The sequence below is a fragment of the Melanerpes formicivorus genome, unplaced genomic scaffold (assembly GCF_026170545.1).
Source record: "Melanerpes formicivorus ecotype bairdi unplaced genomic scaffold, bMelFor1.0.p_v2 SCAF_45, whole genome shotgun sequence".
Lineage (NCBI taxonomy): Eukaryota > Metazoa > Chordata > Aves > Piciformes > Picidae > Melanerpes > Melanerpes formicivorus.
The window spans coordinates 381,054-395,153 of record NW_027142397.1 but is presented as its reverse complement, the minus strand read 5'-3'; the positions used below and the strand labels follow the sequence as shown (position 1 = coordinate 395,153).

Genomic DNA, 14,100 nt, shown 5'->3' with positions numbered 1-14,100 from the left:
GATGCTCAACAGGATCTCACGTTTATTACCGAGAGTGATTAATGGTGAAAAGAAAGGCAAGGCCCAGTCCTCACTGGCTGAACAAGGAACTGAAGAACAGATTCACTACACAGCTTACAAGAGCTCTTTCTTTCCCTCCTGCCCAAAATTCATTTTCCTGTAAACAAAGCAAGGTTCAACCTCTGCTCTCAGCCTCCCGAGGCACTGAGCCCGGAGCTCCCCTGCGCCGCGCGGAGCCCAGGCTGTGTGACAGAAGGGCCAGAGAGAGGAGACCACCTTCAGACACAGCCTGGGGGAGGACTTCTCTCCAATCCTCCTTAGGCCAACCCCCCACTTTCCTCTTCCAGGCCAGGGGTGGGTGGGAAGCAGGGAGGGAAAGAAAATCCAGCAGATGCCCCCCGCTGCGTGGGGAGGTTAGGACTCGGTGTCTCCCAAGTGCAAGTGTCAGAGCCGGGGGGGAGCAGGGGGCAGGGGGGGAGCAGGGGGCAGGAGGAGGAGCAGCAGGGTTTGAAAATTAGAGAGGAAAAAAAACTTAAAAAATGAAGGCATCTGCCACATATGGACCTGGAAATCCAAAGAACTTAGTAAAGAGACAAAGAAACCAAAGCTCTGCTCTGAAACCACAGCCCAAGGCAGGGGACAGCTTCGCCTCTACTCTACCTAGAAGGGGTTTCTGCTTCTGGGCTCAGTCCTGTGCCTTGTGACATTCCAATGCTTGGCTGGTTCTGCTTTTAACTTTCCTTTGTTTAACTGCAGGTTTGCCAGAGTCTTTCTGAAGTCAATGAAATTAAAGGAAAACAAAGTCCTAATTCTCTCTGGGATGCTTTGCTCTTCCTTGCTCTGAAGGGCAGCTGGGATGCAACCACTGCTGCAGTCTCTGGGGCAGGAGAGGCTCCTACTTGACACGGCCCTGGCGCTCCTGCAAGAGAGAGAAGAGGAGGTCAGGCCAGAGCAGCCCCACGCGCCGTGGGCACCCCTGGGGCTCTGGTGGGGGCTTGTGCCACCTGAGCAATGGCTCCTGGCACAGGAGGCCCTGCAGTGCTGCATGGCATCATGGTGTTACACCACCTGGTGCACCGGCTCATCTCCCAGAGCCCCAGCAGGGGGGGGCTGGAAGGGACCCCTGAGGATCACCCAGTCCAGCCCCCTGCTCCAGCAGGGCTCCCCCAGCAGCCTTCCCCAGCAGCCTTCCCAGGGGCACAGTGCCCAGGGGAGGTTGGAAGCTCTCCAGAGGAGACTCCACAGCCTCTCTGGGCAGCCTGCTCCAGGCCTCCAGCAGCCTCACAACAAAGAACTTTCTCCTCCTGCTCAGATAGAGCCTCCTGGGCTCCAGTCTGTGCTCACTGACCCTTGTCCTGTCCCTTGTCCCTCCAGGCAGAGCTCTGGGCTGCAGAAGTCTGGGGGGGATCTGGGAGCAGTGCTGCAGGGGTCAGGCAGTTCCTGCATCAGGGAGAAGAGGAGGCAAGGAAGGAGAGCATGGCCATGGCACAGTTCTGCCAGCCCAGGCACTGCAGACCTGTGGCCTCACCTGAGGTCCCTGTGGGCATCCAAGGAGCCTGCAGCTCACACCTTGATGTCTGCCTTGGCCTGCAGGGACTGGCACAGCCCACAGCTACCAGCAAAACCCCTCCCTGCCAGCTCTGAAACCTCAAGAGCCAACAGGTTCACAGGGGCTTCCCAGCAGCCACTGCCACCAGCCCTTGGGTGTTCCCCCACAGCTGCCCTCCAGCACCGAGGGCACAACCTTGTCAGGCAAACATCTGCAGCAAGCTGAAGAGGCAGCACAGCACCAGGCACAGCCAGGCACTGAGGGCTACAACATCTTCTCCTGTGCCAAGCATCCCGTGCCAGGTTCCCTGTAAGCCCAAGGCCCAGCAGCTCTGCACACAGGCAGCTCTGGACTGTCCCTAAGGGTTACTGCCCAGCCCAGGCTCAAAGCACCATTTCCAGATCCAAACCAAAACCCTTCCCCAGCTCAAGGGCTCTGGGCTGATGCTCCTCCCAGCACAGGCAAGGCCCTGCAGCCTCCTGCCCCAGGGGCACGATGGGGCCAGCCCAGGAACAGCCAAGGCTCAGCTCTGCAGAGGCAGGGCTGCTGCTGCCACACTGCAGAGGGGGAAGCACAGGGCCATCACCAAAGGCAGGGCCCGGAGAAGAACCTCAGTGCAGTTGTGTCTGAGGCTGAAGTACCATCTCCACCCCAAGTAAGGCAGAAGAAATGCTCCCTGCTAAGCAGACAACATTCTGTGTTCCAAGGGGACAAGAGATCCATTTACCTCCTTCTGCCAGCCATGAAGAGCTGAATTCAGAGGCTCAAGAGAAAGAGGCAGCACTCCCTGGAGCTGCTGTGTGCACCCTCAGCCTACTGCCATGTGCAAGGCAGCACAAAGCAGCATTCACTGGGGCACAGGTTTCCATTTCAGCTCTTCCCACCCCCCCTTTAAATGGACCAAGCTCAGAGCAGCTGCTTCATCTGAACCCTAACCTGGGCTGGCTTGCAGGTGACCACCAGGGCTCCAGGGTTTCCTACGAGCCTGCAGCTGAGGATGGGAAAGCCTCAGGAGGCATTTTCCAGGAGATGATCACCTCACAAAGAGCAGAGCTGAGAAGGCAGAGCCTTCCCCTCCTGTGCAGATGCACACAAGGAAACATGGGTGGTTTCTTCCCCCCACCCCCAGGTTAAACAAGAGAGTTTATCTGGGCCTCCTGAACTGGTCCTACAAGAAAAGGCTGAGTTAGCCACAGAAAAAAGGCAGCTCAGTATCCTTGCTTCAACCAAGCTCTAATGAGATGGAGGCAGAAAATCTTCATTTCCAGGCTCCTGCAGAGGAAAGCTCACAAAATGGAGACCCTTCCCTGCCAGCTGCTCACAGTCACTGCTGCACCACTGCCAGTCCCCAGCAGAAGCCTCAGCCCAGGCAGACAGCCCCTGAAGGAGCAGCAACCCCTGCCCCATCCCAGCCTGCAGCCTGGACAGGGCCAGTCCTTGCTGCTTTGCTGGGTGAACTCTGCTGCAGTGCAAGCAGGGTGGCACTGCTCTGCCTGGCAAGAGTCCAGTTCTGCACCACTAAGGATCTACTTTATTAACTCCCAAGGCCCTAGGACAGAGCAACTCCTGCCAGGTACAACCAGGAGCACCCAGGGAAATGAGAGGACTCAGGAGCTGTGGTGAAAGTGATCAGAGCACAGAACAGGGGAGTGCAGACCTGTCACATCCTACCTCACAGCAGACAAAGCCCTCTGCAGAACCCCCAGAGGGGCACAGGGAGCTCTGCATGCACTGCACACAGACCAGGCTCACACTGCAGCACTTCAGCAGCTTTCCTGGGGTCCTGATCTCCTGACACACTGCCCTTCTGCACCAGGGAGAAAGCCAGACCTGGACACAGCCATGCCCTTGTGCTTCCCTTGAACAAGGGGCTGCCAGACACTCACCTGCCCACTGGGGAGGGGTGGCTGCCATTAAAGTCACCTGAAACAACATCTGTGTCAAGAGCTGCCAGCCTCTGTCACCAGAGCAGCTGGAAAGCAAGAAGCCCTCACTGCTGACACCTTGCACACCTCACCTGGAGGTGCCTCAGCTCACTGCAGGGGGCTTGGACAAGACAACCTTTGCAGGCTGTGGTTACCTCACACTCCAAACCCTGGTGCTGCTCCCAGGGAACCTGCCTGCCACACACTGCAACTCTGCTGCTAAAGGAAGAACTCTGCCTGCTGAATGGAGTCATCAGGATGTTCATCATGAAGGCAATCAGCACGCTGATAGAAGTGATCAGTTCAGGTGCACCTCAACAGCTGCCTAAAGCCAGGCCAGGGAGGGGAAGAGCCTGGGAAGGAGCTGGGTCCCCTGGCTGTCACTGGGAGCAGCTGGCTGTGCCTGGGCAGGCCACAGCCAGGAGTGTTCTGGTGGATGCAGCAGAGCCAGAGCAGACACAGCACCAGCCAGGATGACTCCAACAGAAGAAAGTGTGGGAAGCAGCCTCTGCCTCCTCCCTTCTGAGCCTGCAACTGAGGAGAAAAAAAGGTTTGCAGGCTGCACCCCAGAGCAATGCAGCATGGCTGTCACAGGAGCATGAAACTGCCTGCAGGGCTCCAACAGCCTCACAGCACAGAGCTTCTCTGCCCTTCAGTCACACCTTCTGCAGGGGGCAGTGACACTGCCACCATCAATAACCCCTGAAGCAGCAGCCTGTGCCACCAAGGTAACTGGTGGCAGGTTTGCAGAGGGAGCAGCTCCAACCTGGCACCTCTCAGACCCACAGAACCCCACTTCACCCTGGCTGGCACCCACAAACCTGGCAGCTGAGCACTCTGGTCCTGCAGGGCACAGCACAGAGCTTGTTTGCTTCCCTAAAATGCTGGAGCCTGCAGCAGCCAAATTGGGACCCTGGGCAGGGCACTGGGAGAGGGAACCAGAAGCAGCTTCCTGTAGGGCTGCCATTTGCTGCCTTCCTAGAAAAGAAACCTCTCACCCTGCCCCAGGGAGGTCACAGCTGGAGTGCTGGGTCCAGTTCTGGGCTCCCCAGTTCAAGAGAGGGAATGAACCACTGGATAGAGTCCAGCAGAGGCTATGCAGAATGCTGAGAGGCCTGGAGCAGCTCTGGGAGGAGCAAAGGCTGAGAGCCCTGGGCCTGAGAGCCTGGAGAAGAGCAGCCCCAGAGGAGAGCTGAGCAATGCTCTGCTCAGTGGTGCCCAGAGACACCACAAGGGCCAAGGGGCACAAACTGGAACCCAGGAGGCTCCATCTGAACAGGAGAAGCTTCTTTGGTGTGAGGCTGCTGGAGGCCTGGAGCAGGCTGCCCAGAGAGGCTGTGGAGTCTCCTCTGCAGAGCTTCCAACCCCCCCTGGGCACTGTGCCCCTGGGCAGGCTGCTGGGGGAGCCCTGCTGGAGCAGGGGGCTGGGCTGGGCGAGCTCCAGAGGTCCCTTCCAACCCCCGCTGCTGGGTTCTGTGGAGGCAGATTGCTGTCCTGAAGTCACTCCAGCAGGGCTCAGAGGTTTGTTTTGTTGTTCTGGTCAAAATCCTCACAGGGAAGAAGTTGGTGACCTGCTCAGGCACAACAGCAGCTGCTAGGGGCTTCCAGAAGGCCCCACACTGCTTCAGCTAGGATCACACTGGGAGTCAGCTTCATCCTTCTGGGTCAGGAGAACATTCTGAGCTTTTGAAGAACTGGATTAGTAGGGCAGAGACTGGAAAGCAAGGGAGAGTCTGCCCACAGAGTCATCAAGTGCTCTGGGTGGGAAGGGACTTCTAAAGCCCCCCTGCAGTCAGCAGGGACATCTGCAGCTAGAGCAGGTTGCTCAGAGCCCCAGCCTGACCTGGAATGGTTCCAGGATGGGGTATCCCTGGATGCCACTTCTCTGCCAGCCTTCCCCACTCTGCTGCTCTTCCTTCTGCTCACTCCCTGCCTACACCCACCCAGCACCAACTCCTCCCATCCATCTCCCACCTGCCTTCCAGCAACATCCTCCCCGACACACCTTTCCCCACTCTGCCAGGGCCTGTGCCTCCCACACCACTACCTGCTGCTCCCTGCAGTCAGCTCAGGAGAACTCCCACTTCCTAAGATGCCCTGCACAGCCTTGGTGGCATTCAAACCTTGGCCAGCAGAGCACAGCCGATCAGCACTTCAGCACAGGCTGGGCACCAGGCAGAAAGGTGCTGGGATGTGAAGTCACAGGAACTCTCCAGGCTCTCACACAAGCCAAGTTCACAGCCCCACAGCCTGCAGAGCATCTCCCTCCTGAGAGGTTTCCCTCCAGCACCCCAAGTGCTGAGTGCCCAGCCCTGAGTGCAGGTGATGCCATTGGCAGACAATGCTCCAAGGTAAAAGCAGGCTGTGCCCACTGCCATGCTGAGCAGCTGCAGCTCCTGGTCCTGTTCCTCAGCTGCTAGATGGAAAATTCCCCATGGCTGAAACTAAAGAGATCAGCAGAAGACTTGGCACCCCCCCTGAAGCTGGTGCTAATGCTTGCTTGTAATTACTGCTTGGATCAGAGAGAAGCCAGAGCCCTGCTGTGGGGAAGGTCAGCCCCAGGTGACAAGCCCAGATGGAGCCAAGAGTGAGTCAAGGCCACTGGTCACCGAAGTTCCAAAGAACCAGGGAATCATTTTGGTTGGAAAAGCCCTTTAAGAGCACCAGGTCCAACCATTCTCTAACTCTGCCAAGGCTGGGGCTGAACCATGGCCCTCAGCATCACAGCTCTGCCTCTGGGAAACACCTCCAGCCTGTGCCAGGCTTTGAGAATCCCTTCAGTCAAGGAGTTTCTGATGTCCAAACTAAACCTCCCTTGGGGCAGCCTGAGGCCATTCCCTCTCCTCCTGTCCCTTGGGAGCAGAGCCCAGCCCCCAGCTGGCCCCAGCCTCCTCTCAGGGAGCCGCAGAAAGCAATGATGTCTCCCTCAGCCTCCTCTTCTCCAGGCTGAACACCCCCAGCTCCCTCAGCTGCTCCTCACCAGCCCTGTTCTCCAGACCCTCCCCCAGCTTTGCTGCCCTTCTCAGGACCTGCTCCAGCCCCCAGACTGACCCCAGGATTCGAGGTGTGGCAGGCCTTTGGGCAGATCTGCCAATTAGCAATGCTCCTGCACCAACACAGCTCTGAGCAGTGAGCCAGCAGGCAGGGAGCTCAGGTGCCAGGCTGCTGGGCACTGCCCACCCACCAGCTTCACACCCAGCAAAGAGGGAGGCAATGAGCTGCTGCCTGGCCAGCTGGGAGCGCACAAGGAGTCACCAGCCGCTGCGAGGGAGATTTAGGTTGGGCATCAGACAAAGCCTAACAGGAAGGATAATTAAGAGCAGGAAAGGATTGCCTGGGGAGGGACAGGAGCTGCTGCTGCTCCTCCAGGTTTTACAGGCAGTGGCTAACATCTGTCACTGACCCTGCTCTGGGCAGAGGGTGGCCATTCAAAAGCCTGGCTCCTTGACCCCCAGGAGCCGACCATGGATCTCACTTAGAACACAGCCCTCGGGGAAGGCCTCACCCAGCCTGGCCCTCAGCAGCTCCATGGAGGAGGCGTCCGAGACCTCCCTGGGCAACCTGTCCCAGTGCCTCCCTGTTCTCCTGGCACAGATCTTCCTCCTCATGATTTATTCCCCAGTAACCCTGAACAGCTTCTGACAGTGACTTTTCTACCCCTCCCCTCCTCCCCTGCCCCCAGGAGCTCAGCCAAGCCAGTTTTACCTTTTTGACATTCTCCTCCTCCTCCTGGCGTTTCTCATAGTGTGAGAAGTCGTCGAAGATGGAGGTGGTGTGCTTGTAGGTGGCAATGATTTTCAACACCTGCTTAGCCTTTTCCAGAGGCACCTCCTGAGTGTCCCTGGAGTTGGTCACTGGTTTGTTCTCGTTGTTCTCCAGGCGGATGTGCCGCAGCTGGCTGTTGGGAACGTCCTTCACAAAAATCCACCTGACATCAAACCTCCCCTTCCACTTGTCCTGGGACCAGACCCCCGCGCACGTGGCGTAGTCCACGGCAGACCTCATCTCTGCCACGCCGCAGAAGTGGCCGCTGCCGTTGACGCTGAAGAGCAGGTAGAGCGGGCCCTTGGCGCCCAGCGAGCGGTAGGCGGCATCCAGTCTCTTGTTGCCGTGCTCGGTGCTGCACCAGATGTTGTACTTGATGGAGCGGTGGATGTCGTCCTCCGAGTAGCTCTTGATGATGAAGACGCGGCCGTGCTTGGGGTTCCAGTCGAAATCCTTGGGGTTGTAGTTGTTGATGGACCTCAGCTTCTCCAGCACCGGGTGGGGCTCCGCGGGCGCGGCCCCGGGCGCGGCCTGGGCCTGCCCCGCAGCGCCGCCGTCCGCCGCGCCCGGGCCGAAGCCGCCGCCGCGGTTGCGGGGAGCGACCCAGCGCGAGGGCTGTGCCGGCGGCGCCGGCAGCTGGCCGGGCTGCGGCGGCGGCGCCTGGGGCTGCTGCCCGCTCGGGGCCTGCGGTGCCGGCGGGCTGCTGTTGATCTGCTGCCCCACGGGCTGGGGGGACGCCTGCGCCGGCTGCTGCCCCATGCCCGGGACCAGGGCTGGCGCCGGGGCCTTGGCCGCGGGCCCCTTGTTGTCCCAGGTGCCGATGTCCATGTTGTGCTTGATGGGGGGCGGCGGCAGCGCCGAGCCAGCCAGGCCGTTCTTGGTCTTCAGCTTGGGCTGCTGCTTGGCGGGCTTGCTGGCGATGTCCGCCCAGGAGGTCGGCTTCGGAGGAGCGATGGTGGCTGGGGGCAAGCTGCTGGAGGCCACCATGTTACTGGCGATGGAGCTGCTCCCCACGGCCGACCCCACCACCTTCGGCACGCTGCTGGCCACGTCCGTGCTGCCCAGCTTGAGGGCCGCCATGCCCTGGTCGATGGCGTTCATGCCAGGAGCCTTGTTCAGAGTCTCGTTGGCGAAGGCAGACTGCCCATCGATCATGGCGCCCCCCAGCGAGCTGGGGGCGTAGGCGTAGCTGCTGCTGTAGCCTGAGCTTTGGGTGGACTGTCCCTGAGAGCTGCTGCTGCCCCAGGCCGAGAAGTCGATCCCACTGGGAAAGAAGTTGAAGCCGTGCTGCCCGAGGAAGGGAGTGCTGCCAAGGGCCCCTGGCTGCCCAAACATGGCGTCAGGGAGGAAGTGCGGCTCCCCGTTGCTCAGCTGTCCGTAGGAGGTTAGGTAGGGCATGGGGGGGTCCCCCCCTGTAGACCAGGCAGCTTCCCCCAGGGAGTAGGAGAAGCCGATGGAGGGGCTGTAGTAGTTGGGCAGGTAGGAGTCGGACATGGCAGTGTAGGCATTGTTCTGCAAGACACAAACCACAGCGTGAGCAGCCGGCAGCTGGGCCAGCGGAGCAGGAAGAGTGAGCCGCTGGGGCTGCCCAGGACACACCCTCCCTACCTTAGGGCTGGGCAGATAAAGAGGCCTTCAAACACCTCCTTTGTTACAGCTGCTCTGGGAAACGCTTGGGTGCCAGGAAGAGGAAGCACAAATGCCCAGCGAGTTCCCCACGCTCAGGTGGGAGCCTGCTGAGCTCCTGACGTGGCCCTGGGCACAGGGCCTTACCTAAGCAGCCAAACAGCCACTTTTTGTGGATACTACCAAGGCTTCTCTTGCCTTTCTCAGCCCTTATTCTGGCATCTGAGGGAGGGGCTGGAGGAAGGACGCAGAGAGAAGTGGAACATGGAGGAAGAGGAAGAGGTTCAGTGGAAGCACACTGGCAAAAGAAATAAAAATCCATGTCCCTAACTACCCTTCCTTAGCCTTATCACCCAGGAACACAGCTTCACGCTCACCCTCCACAGTCCCAGGGCTTGTAATAGTCCAAGAACCGGCCCACAAAGGGGATTTAAAGCCTCGCCCATGCAAGTGCTCCAGTGCTACCTGGAACTACCTGAAACTGGGGAGTCATCAACAGGTTTGAAGGAGAAGCCTTCTACAACACGGTGACAGCTCAGAATGAGACAGCAGCCTTCAAATGCAGGGAGGAAAGCCAAGGGCAGCAGCTCCATGCCTTGGTCTCCCTTGTCACCGAGGCAGCCTTCAGGTTCCAGTAACAACGGCCTCGTTTCACAGCCTGGGACATCACCAGGGTTTGCTGACAAACATCTCTCCCTGAGCGCTCCCAGCACCCCTGCACTGCAGGGAGCAGCTGAAGCCTGGCGAACAGACACCACCACCCAGGAACTGGAAGCTGGAGAGCTGCTCACATGCCAGCCTGGCACACACCAGAGGAAAGCCAGGCTCAGCTCCCCTTTAAAAGCTTGGCTTGCAGCAGGCTCCACTCCATTTTTCATGGAATCGTGTTCTTCATGTGCCAAGCAGAGCTCCCAGAGGACTCCAGGCCATGGTGCAATCTATGAGGGTTCTCAAAATGGTTCTGGCACCCTCCAGAAATACCTGGTTTGCCTCTCCACCTTCTGCTGAGTTAAAAGAAAGCAACAGGTTTGGGGTTGAGCCAGCCCAAACTTCACAAAGATCAAGAGCAATTATTTAACACCAGGTGCTGGAGGTTTGGTTTGCTGTGTACCACCAAGAAGCCTTCTGTGGTACTTCATGGTGTGGACACAGGACAGCCCTGATGCACAAACACCCTCCAGCCTTGGTGTCGCCAGAGAAGGATCCCAAAAGCAAGTGGTTCACACAGCTAACTCCTGTCCAGAGAAGTTTTACTAATGGAGCAGCTCAGTGCTGCTAAACCCAAACCGAGGAAGAGTCTTGAGGGCTTGAACCATCCAGAAGCACCAACAGTGACAATTGGTGAGCAAATGAACTTTTAAAAGACATCATTTTGAACCAGCCAAGGCTCTTCAAGAGCTAATCCCCTCAGCTCTAGGAGTGACAAGTAGCTCTCCTGGAAATCAGCCTTAATGCAACACAAACATTTAAAACCCGAGCCCAGCAGGCAGAGCAGCCCTTCCCTCTCTGCAGGCCTCTTCCTCAGAGTCCATGAAGCACATCACTGCCAGATGAAACCTCTCCCCTTATCCCCTCAAAACATTTCCTTACTTATGTTAAACTTGAGATCTGTATGAAGCCCTTACCAGCCACACTCAGACAGCAAGGAGGCAGCACAGGAGTCCAGCAGCAGTGGAGCACTATTGGTTCAGAGCAGATTTAAGCCAGGCTCATCCCTGTTCACTACCAGAACATCCCTGGCTACTCCTTGCTCCCCAGCACCCCACCTTGCTCTGCTGCCCTGCACTTGTACAACCGACACAGTTCCTCATTAGCATGCAAATAAAACTCCACCAGCTCTTAATTCCCTGATGACTCAGGCCTCTTGCACAGTTAGCTCCTCAAATCCACCATCCCTCCTCACCAAAGCTCAGCGGGGCTGAAGGTGACTTATTGCTGCTGTTGAGCTTTCGGCTCTTAAGGAAGAACCACTGAGAGCTTTGAACAGCCAGGACCCTCCTCCATCAGGAGGACAAGCCAGGCAGCCACACTGAAATAGCAGCTCCTGGATGAAGAGCCACGAAACTTCACAGCCTGGTTCCCTCACACTTGTGTAGAGCAGTCAGAAGGTGACTGTGGGAGCCACTGGTGTTCCCCTCTGGCAGCAGGCTGTGTTCAGGTAATTTTTCAGAGCCACACCCACAAGTCCCCTTCCCACCTTCAAAAAAAGTTGCCCACTCTGACACTTCTGCATCTTGAGGCTGGCTGGGTCAGCAGAGCCATGGCCCTCCCCAGGCTGGGCTCCAGGGGGCTGCCCTCTACGCTACCAAGCGTCACAACAGAGGAGAGATGGTGAGCAACACAAAGTGGTGAGAAACAAAGACCAACTCTGCCCAGAGATCCCAAGGTGGCTTTACCTCACTGCTGCTGCATTGCTAGAGCAGCAGCTCTGCTCCACCTCCTGGGACATGCTCCCATCACTTCCTTGTTTTTAAAGCATATCTTCACCGCATACAAAGAGAAGCTAAAGCATTCAGCTCAGAAAAGATGCAAAACAGGGTAAAATCTTATGGTGCTTCTGCCATGATGCTGGTGGCCCCTTCAGTACCTTTAAGAGCCTTAAACACAACTACACTTTGCAGGGCTCCACACTCAGAAGGAAGCTGGAAACCACTGATGGTGATTTCTAGAACAGTAAGCACCATCAAATGGAAGCAGCTGCTTCGACTCAAGACTTCAGGGAGCATCACACTCACCTGTGCAGGCTCAGCTTAGGCTGCAACTTCTAAGGCAGCTGAGCAGTGACCGTAACAGGCTAAATGCTGAGGAGTAAGAACAGCTGCCAGGACCTGAGGTGGTATTTAGCCTCATTTAGCTCAAGTTAGGAACATACTTGTTGAAAATGTAGCTGAGGCAGAAACCTATCCCTGTGATCCAATCCAACATGCACCAGCACTGCACAGATGAAGAGACAACCGGTACAAATGGTCACAAAAATACAAGGGGGGAAGCAGCCCCAGCTAATTGTTACTGATCACAACTGGAAGGGAAGGAGAAGGCAGGAGAGTGAACTAACTGCTACAGTGCTACTGCAGATGTTTATCTGCAAGGCTTGCTCGACCCATCTAATCAGCTGAACTCCATCTGTTCTGTGTCACTCTCCTACCACTCATTAGGAAAAACAAACAAAACCCAGTTAGCAGCAGAGCTAATCTTAAAGAGAGAGCCAAGAAGAAAAGTATTGGGGAAGTCTTCACTTCCAGGAGCTGACCAGCAGCTCCACTTCTACCTCAAGTCCTCAACAGGTCTCAGGAGCCTTCATCATGTCTGTGTTCTGTGGGGGGTGAGTGAAATGCAGAGAAAGCCCCACAAGGGGCATTTTCAGTATACATAGGGGAGAGAGCACAATGTGGGGACCCTCCAGAAGCCCCCAGAGCATAGCTGTGAAGCGATTTCAGGAGGCAAGGCAGCACAGCCCCTCAGATGCTGTGAAGGGGCAGAGAGAAATCAGAGCAGTAAAACTGAAAGAGCAGAACTCGTAACTTCAGGCAGTTCTATATTAAAAATGAGCTCAACACCAACTGCAGGAAACCCTTACACCCTGAAAAAGTTACTAAAACCTTGATACCTTGGCCTACCACAACCTAATGGCACTCACTGCTTTCTGCCTGGAGAAACACACACATAAAACAGAGCAACATGGCAAGGAAGCCAAATATCAAAACGCAATCTGTGGGGATGGGGAAACACCAAGACGACAAATTTGCCTTTGCTAGAGAGCAGCAGGAAGCCCCTGGGGCTCTTTGCAGGTTGTTACTCACCGGCCGGGCCTGAGGACTCAAGTAGGGTTCAAAGTCATCATCATTTAACCCATCCTTCTGGTGCACAGATCCGTTTTGCACTGAGGAAGGGATGCAGAGCGTTAGAACAAACTCTGCTGATAAATTCGAACATTTGCTGCCTTAAAGTACTTCAGGACAAACCTTAGAACATAACTACTTGCTGGTTGCATTATACCACACTTAACCCAACAGAAAGACACTTTACCACCATACTAACACCCTGGAACTGCAAACTTTCCCCAGCCCTACCAGCCACAGCCCAGGGTTTGTTTTTCTCCCAGCCACTCTGCAGTGTAAAGGCGCAGAGACCCCCAGGACGTGCCCAGCAGATTTCGGAGGAGACTCTTCCCGTCCCTCCCCGCAGCATCCCCGTTCCCCAGTCGCTTCTCCACGGGATCCCCCATTTCCCAGCTCTCCTCCTCCTCCCAGCTCTCACCTTTGTTGCCTTGGCCTTTGGGTCTCTGGCGCAGCATGGAAAGAGAGAGGGAAAGCGGTGAGTCAGGGGGGCGAAGCGGCCCCGGCGCAGGCGGAGAGCCCGGCGAGGCGCGGCCCGGAGCGGGAAGGCCCGGCCCAGCCGGGGAAGGCTCTACCCGGCCGCGCCGCAGCACAATGGAGGCGCGGCCCTGGAAGAGGGACACCGGGGTGGCGGTAGGGGAAGGCCCCGGTCGCCGCCCGGCCCGGCCCGCGCGCGCGCCGCTAGGCCCTGAGCCTCGGCCTCGCTTAGCGGGCCGCGCTCGGCGCGGCTGGGGAGAACAGGCCGAGCGCTGCCGGCGAGTTTCCTACCTGCTCCAGAAGGCTGCTGGCCGACATGGCTCCGCGGCGGGGCTGCTGGCGGGGCGGGGCGGGGCAGGGCAGGGCGGGGCAGCGGGAGGCGGCGGCGGCTTTGTCCGGGCGCGGGTGCGGCTGCCTGGCGGACTCGGACTCGCCCGCGGCTGCCGGGGCGACGCTCTAGCCCAGCCCCTCTCGCCTCTCCTTCCGGCCCAGCGTCTATGGCCCAGGCCCGCCGCCTCGCGCCCACACACACATCCGCGCTCCCCGGGCGTCACGCGGCACCGCGCGCGCGCCCCGCGCTCCAGGCACAATGGCGGGGAAATGGGAGAGGAGGCGCGGTGCATGCCGGGCCGGTGGAGGACCGCGAGGGATCGGCATCCCCGCTCGGCCGGGCGCGGCAGCGCAGGCAGGGTTGAGGCTGGTGGTGGAGAGCCTGCTCTTAAAGGGCCAGGCGCCCCCATTGCCCGGCCTCGCTTTTATAGCCAAAACACGGCAAACAAGGCTGCAGCTCCCAGATCTCTGCTGTGTCGCATACCGATACTTGGGCTCCTCCCCTCCCCTGGGCACAGCCTCAATCCCAAGGCAGAGGAGGACCAAGGGCCATCACAGCCCTCCGAGACCCCCCCCAGACAAAGGGCTCCCT

The 14,100-nt window shown here is 58.0% G+C and overlaps 1 protein-coding gene across 2 annotated transcripts; it reads right to left on the bottom strand.

Annotated features, from left to right (window-relative positions):
- On the bottom strand, window positions 1-13,709 carry YTHDF2 (YTH N6-methyladenosine RNA binding protein F2). Of its 2 annotated transcripts, XM_068158997.1 has the most exons (5): window positions 13,470-13,568; window positions 13,123-13,147; window positions 12,666-12,745; window positions 7,180-8,751; window positions 1-919 (listed from the first exon to the last, which is right to left on the bottom strand). In XM_068158997.1, the coding sequence occupies exons 1-5, from the start codon at window positions 13,494-13,496 to the stop codon at window positions 896-898; spliced, it is 1,728 nt and encodes a 575-aa protein (XP_068015098.1). In that variant the 5' UTR covers window positions 13,497-13,568; the 3' UTR covers window positions 1-895. The 2 variants fall into 2 exon arrangements, with proteins under 2 accessions (XP_068015098.1, XP_068015100.1); XM_068158999.1 differs by lacking the exon at window positions 13,123-13,147 and having other exon boundaries at window positions 13,470-13,709.
- Between the last annotated feature and the right edge of the window lie 391 nt (window positions 13,710-14,100).